The sequence below is a fragment of the Octopus bimaculoides genome, chromosome 14, assembly GCF_001194135.2.
Source record: "Octopus bimaculoides isolate UCB-OBI-ISO-001 chromosome 14, ASM119413v2, whole genome shotgun sequence".
In the NCBI taxonomy this organism is placed as follows: domain Eukaryota; kingdom Metazoa; phylum Mollusca; class Cephalopoda; order Octopoda; family Octopodidae; genus Octopus; species Octopus bimaculoides.
In genome coordinates, this window is record NC_068994.1 from 44,125,523 (window position 1) to 44,132,523 (window position 7,001).

The following is a 7,001-nucleotide window of genomic DNA, read 5'->3' on the forward strand; positions in this document are numbered from 1 at the left end:
GAGAGAGAGAGAGAGAGAGAGAGAGAGTAATTTAGATATGAATAAGATGCAATATATTCCAGTTTAAATGTAAGAAACGTGCGGTTGTTTTTCAGCTAACCTTCAAGAGTCGATTTTATTTGGTAGAAAGAAGTTCGTGAGTTTTTTTGGGGTTTGCTTTTTTTATTTTACTTTTATTTCTGTTTTCATTTATTTGTTTATTTATTTATTTATTTATTATTGTACATGCTTCCCGCTGCTGGCAGCTATCCAAAATGGCTATCATAGGTTGAGCTGTATAATCTACACTATATTACATATGTGAGACCCTAGCGTACTTCTTTAAATAGTTTTGGCCAATAAAATATGACAAGAGAAGCAGTTCGTCCGTCACCAGATAAAGACAAAAATAAAAATAAAAAATAGTGTTTGTTAAATCGTACAAAGCAATCTAGCGACGAGAATTTGTTTTGCCAACGAAGTATATACTTGAAGAGGTTAAAACCGTGAGATAGCAATATCTTTACAAAAGATTTTATGCATCTCAATACAATTTCATTCTTTATTTTCTATCTAGTTTAATCCAACTTTTTCCCCTCCTTAACACTTCTGTCACGTAATTGCCATAACATAAACGTAGCTAACATCTCATTCTCAGATTTTAACTTGCATACATATATAATCTCCAGTAATTTCCTTTGTAAAATATTGATTTAATTTAGAATAGTCACGAGGACACTATATGCCTCAGTTTTAAATGAGATTGTGTGAGCTGCACAAGTTGAAGTTAATGCTTGACTGAATTAGCAATACAAGTAAAACGAACTCAAAATCTTCGAAAAACGAGAGAGCCTATGACAAATTCAGTTTTCAGGAATTTTTTCCCTTTGAGCTAATCTTCTCTTTTGAGTGTCCCACTTTCTTATGAATAATTATTCAAATTTTTTAAGGCAATAAAGACCACAAGGTCTCAAAGGGAGGATGATATGAAATTGTGTCTGGTGTAACTAAATGCAGAACTACTTGGATCTCCGTCGGTTTTGACGATGAGTAGTCAGTAATGTCCTTTAATTAGCTGAATTACCAGCTCTTTGAATTAACCAGTGTGTTAGTATTCAACAAAGATCTACACCTTCCTTCAGAAACCTCGAGCAGAACTTGCGTGTCAAAGAGTGTGACCAGGCGAGATCTTTGAATTATAAATGCAATCCATCTGACAAGGTTCCGCAGTTTCCAGTCTCACTCACAAACGTTGGATCGATCCGAGACGCAGAGGGAATGAACGCCTGACCTCATAAATGCAATGCAAACTTCTTAACCACTCGGCCACATTGTGTCTGGTGTCAGCTATTAATGATATACTAATGGGACCCGCGAATATTTCACGGAATTAATGGTTAAACTTATTGGGTTATTTCTGCTAACTTTATTCAAAAACCCTGAAAGCGTAGCTTGTGTCTATATCAACAGATAATCGCTCATCTGCTACTCATTAAAAAGTGAAGGAAATTGGAATACAATGATTACTTAATGCACTTTATATATATATATATATATATATATATATATACATACATACACACACTTTATATACTTTATGCACAATTTTATAGACTTATTACACAGCACTTTCACTCTTCGCTTTTCTTTTCAACTAATCATGGGAAAGCGTTACAGACGGGCTAAGTAATGAAGTGACACGCAGAATTATTATAAGATCCTTTAGGAAAAAGTATTAAAATAAATTCTTTTTTGAATGAGCAATAGTGAACATTTATGAGGTGGAGTATAGTAGCAGAATTAATTTATTGACACAAAGTGATGGAAGCTCGATTACAACGCTATTCGAACTCAGATGCAAAAATGACGAGCGAAATATTACAAAGTTTTAATGCCACCACTATAACTACTGTATTCCTTCACAAAAAACAGCGGTTTCTTTTGAGTACAGTAATCCCTTGATTATCGCGGGTGTCACGTTCCCAAACAGCCCACGATAGGTGAAAATCCACGAAGTAGAAACAGTACTGTACTGTATATTTTTTTTAATGATTTTTATAATTTAATTATATTTATTTTATTATTTTTTATAATTTGTATATATTTATTTTATTATTTGTATATATATAAGCTTTTATAAACTCTCCCCACACTCTTAGGAGTATTGCGGTACTCGTGTCTTCACATTTTTTGCCTCCTGAGTTTCGTTTTCTTTACAGTATGTTCGATTCTTTGCTTACTCATCTACGGTACACTACGTATTTTCTTTTAATATATGTAGAGGGAGAGAGGGTGAGAGAGAAAGAGACTGAAGTACACGTAAGCTTATACTATCCCAGTAAAACAGTATTACAAAAACCTTAGAGTGCCTTTAGTAAATTAGAAGAGGTACATTAAGGGGAGCTGAAAGAGATTAAATCGGTTTATCAGAAACGGACTTAAAGAAAAGAAATGTGAATCGTGACATTTGAAGTGTTACTGAAGTAAAAGCGTTTGCCTTGGTGGTGAGAATGGCTCCCGATCATAATGCAATGAGTTCGGTTCCTGAACCGGGCAGTGTGTTGTGTCCATGAGTAAAGTAATTCCTTTTAGGTTGTTCTAGTTTGCTTAGTTATCTCGAGTACTAGCTAGGTACTGGTGCATCCCTCTTTCCCTCCAGCTCTTATATCCATGGTATATTACTGTATCAAGAATGACGGGAATGAAAGAGTACCTATGCCTGCTCACTATGTATATCGCTACTAGGTAGGAACCTGAAATAATAAGCAAAATCATACTGCGTGTTACCAAGCCATACTCCCTCGTGAGTGACGGCTGGTTGTAGTGTGTTTTCTTTTACTTTTAATAAAATAATTAATAGTATGAATGAAAAAAATTGATTGCAGTCGGGATCGAAACAAAATCAAGAATACAGCTTGACTTAGTATTGGCGAATGTCCCAAAATTCTAAATTTTCTGCTTTATTTAACCAAAACCCAATAATTGCATACATTACACTGTTCCACCTTTAAGATATATTTTCAAGTCACGTGGTCCTTTTAATTAATTGCCAACGGCTGTGAGTCATATAGACGTGCGAGTGAACAAACAAAAGTAACACTCAACACATTTGGCTTGAGTTACGTGTATTTAATGATAGTTTTAACTCAGCTCTGTGCTACTTAGAGTTTCGTGGGAGTGGGACACGTCCACATCATCAGCTGTTTGTTGCGCATGTTTTAATCTACACGATCAGAGATGACCTAGGCCTACACAATCACTACAACGACATAAAGTGTGTTTGAGCCGTGGAGGCCCTTATGTGATCACGTAATCTGCTTTCTCAAATTATACCCAACAATTAGTCATAGGATGATATTGTTCAAGATATACTGTGTCTGAAAAAAAAGTCGAGGTGATAAAAACTGAATTACCTTTGACCATAAATTTTCTCGATTAACAATAATTTAAGACTCAACAACAACAGCAACAACTTTCGTCAGTGTATATAATTGAGGTACATAGGGAGGCAAGCCCAAAAGCTGTCCCAGACGACACACACTGTAGCTACGCCATTGATTTTACCAGTTGTTAATCTCAAAGAAACATGTAATAAAATTAAAAGCTGGTAAATATTTTAAACAACTTTCGGTAAAGGTAATTTTGGTTGGAGACTTACCTGCCGTGTCATTGGGAGACTTCGTGATGCGGCTGAAATTTTCCATTCTTGCTGCAAATCTTCTTGATTCCCCATTCTCAATGACTGAGTATTTCTATTTTTAATTTCATCGGGATTGCCCGTCGAGAAAACGGGATTGTTGGTTTGATAAATCAATAAGTTCTTTTCTTTACCTGATTGATCACATTGGCTAATCTCAGTTCTATGTTGAGGACTTCGGCTGTTATTGCATCTGACGATGCAAATGGTTATAGACACAACGACGACAGCAGACACTATGACGGCACCTGCAACAATGACAATGACTAGATTCATATCTATCATTTCGTCTGAATATATGTCAACGGTCGTCAACATTTTCGCTGTTTTATTGCTGACGGTCAGTACTAAAGACAAGGTGGTCATTGCTGATAAAACCGGCGTGCCACTGTCCTGAACAATTAAGTCTAAATTATATGACCCTGCATCATTTTGATAAACAGTTCGAGAGAAAAATAAAACCCCCGTATAAGGGTTCACAGAAAACAGTTGTTTGTTGTTACCCCCTACTATTTCATATCTCAGAAAAGCGTTTACATGACTGTCTCTGTCAGATGCCCTCAGAACTGCTATTTCATTTTTTCGATGTGGTTGATAGTGGACATCTAGACTAAAAGGATTAACACTAGGGAAAGTAAAATAGGGAACGTTGTCATTTTCATCCATAACTTCAACAATAACATTTGCTGTATTGTTTAAAGAAGGATTTCCGTTGTCTTTTACTAACACTTTAAATTGATATGTATCCTTTTGTTCATGATCCAAGGAATTTGTTGTGGAAATAAATCCATAATCAGTGATTTCAAAGGGTATAGAATATTCGTTGTTACTTAACAAAAAATAAGTAAGTTCACCCCCGGAGCCCTGATCAGCATCAGTTGCATTAACAAAGCCGATTGGAAACTTATGGTCCTCATTTTCATATGTCAGAAATTTGAAAGTGTCTTTTGTAAATTGTGGTTGTACATCGTTGACATCCATCACTTGGATAGAAAAATTTCGTTCTCTCCTCAGAGACGGTGATCCTTTGTCTTGACAGCTGAGACTAATATCATAAAATTCTTTCGTTTCTCTGTCAACTTGCTTCTTCATTATTATTTTATATTCGTTAGAACCTAAATTTAACAGCTGAAATTTCTCGTGCTCCAGGTTACAATCAACTTCTCCATTCATTCCGATATCGTTGTCAATAACACTAACATATGCAATAAAACTGCCAACCTTAGTTCCCTCCGAGATACTAGCAGTATCTTTTGATAATTCAGAAACGAAATTTACGTCTATTTCTGGTGCATTATTCTGTTGATTAATTACATTCACGAGCACCATGGCTGTGGAACTTAAGGGCGGGTTTCCACCATCTCTGGCTTCAACGAACAGTTTATATTTTTGTTTCTGTCTAAAAGTAATTTTCTTCTGTACGAAAATTTCCCCAGTTTCACTGTTGAGTTGGAAATATATTTTGGCTGTGTCCGATGTTTCTGAGCTGAAATGATATGAGACTCGACTATTTTCGCCAGAGTCTAAATCTTTCGCAGACAAAATAATAATTGGTCGAGTTTTGGGGTGAAAATTTCTTATTGAAATATTATAAATATTTTGCGTGAAAACTGGAGCGTTGTCATTAATGTCAGTTACAGATATGTGAATATTTAACCTTCCTTCTCGAGGCAGAATACCGCCATCTTTTGCAATAACTTGGAGCATATAACTATCTTTCAGTTCTCTGTCTAATTTCTTTTCCAAAATTATATTTAATTTTGAAGTACCAATAACTCGTTTTGTTACTGACAATGTAAAAGGCTCATCAAACTTTTTTTTCAATAGATATGTTATTGAAGAACTCAATAAACCAACGTCTTTATCTACTGCATTCGGTATAGATTTCATTGTTCCTTTGCCATCAGTTTCGTCAAACTGAATGTTAACTTGTTTTACGGGAAATTCAGGCTGATGATCATTAATATCTTCTATGATTACCTTGATTTTAAGTATTTTCATAAACGCTTCAGCTTTGCGGACAGCTATTTTGATAATCTTAAAGCATTCCGTGTTGTAAAAACAGAGAGATTCAGCATCCAAAGTCTGAGCAGTAAAAAGTTTTCCTGTCTTAGTGACGTTGAATAGTTGTGAGCTGCTAGTTTGTCTCTGTCGTAACCGGTTGTATGTGATTAAACTTGGATCTTTAAGATGTTCTAATATATGCGAATCAGAGGCTATATCGCCCACATAGCTGCCAGGACCTCTGTTTTCTTTGACATGATAGATGAGATCTATACAAGAACTTAAACGAAGAAATATCAGGTGGAGCAAGATCACTAACGACAGTAACCAATTCATTACGGCAGATGTTCATTGATGTCACTTAAAGAGTACAGCGTCTGCAAAGGAAAAAAGAAATGAGATGATTAGAAGTGAACAAAAGTTATAAAAAGTTAAATTATACAATTACACTGTTTAACACGATTTTTGAGCTTGTTATTTCCTATTTGCATACTCCTTGAAAGTAAGAAAAAGGGCTAATATTTCATTCAAACTTGGCTTTTGTTATATACATTCAAACCCCCAGAGAATCCCTCTCAGCACATGGCTATGATCTTCTCCCACTACTCCTGCTCATGATCAGATCAGAGACGCTTATATTTTTAGTCACTAGGGGACCTGCTCAAATTGTTGAGGTCAAACAACTGACAAGCAAATCTGTGGTCTGGAGCAGAATAATTGCTATAATGATATTTGCCGCTTCAGCAACACAGTGGTGAAGCTGTCTGAAATGTAATGGAAAATAGGTCAGTTTCAAAACATTGATAACCAAATCACAAAAGCAAACTATGAAGGGAATAGTAGTCATTTCCTTTGATTTCTAGATAGAAGCAAATAGGAAATAACATTCATTGACCAAAGAAAGAGTTAAAATTTTGTTACACAGTTATGAAGTATTGGATTCCTGCTTGTTATGAATAATATTTCAACAGTGTGGGTGTAGGCATGGCTACCTGCTTAAGAAATTCACTTTTGCAACCAACCATATGGTTTAGCGTTCAATCCCACAGCGCAGTAGCCTATCATAAACACACACACACACAACATTCATAATAAACTGTGCGTACTCCTACACATATATAAATATATATTGCGCGCGCGTGTGTGTGTGTGTTTGCGCGCACATAACTGTACATACATCTCTCTTTATCCCTCTTTCTCTCTCCACGCACACCTACATCTTTATATATATATATATATATATATATATATTTATGTGTGTGTGTGTGTGTATAGAAATATATATATATATATATGTATATATATATATACATACACACAC

General features: G+C 35.3%; 1 protein-coding gene across 2 annotated transcripts in view; it reads right to left on the reverse strand.

Moving 5' to 3' along the window:
* LOC106877753 (protocadherin-18) overlaps window positions 1–7,001 on the reverse strand; it is a 215,124-nt gene that overhangs the window by 78,052 nt on the left and 130,071 nt on the right. For both annotated transcript variants that reach the window (XM_052973116.1, XM_014926764.2), the window contains exon 2: window positions 3,638–6,057. In XM_052973116.1, coding sequence (XP_052829076.1) covers window positions 3,638–6,016 — 2,379 coding nt within the window. In that variant the 5' untranslated portion in view covers window positions 6,017–6,057. The remainder of the gene's footprint in view (window positions 1–3,637; window positions 6,058–7,001) is intronic.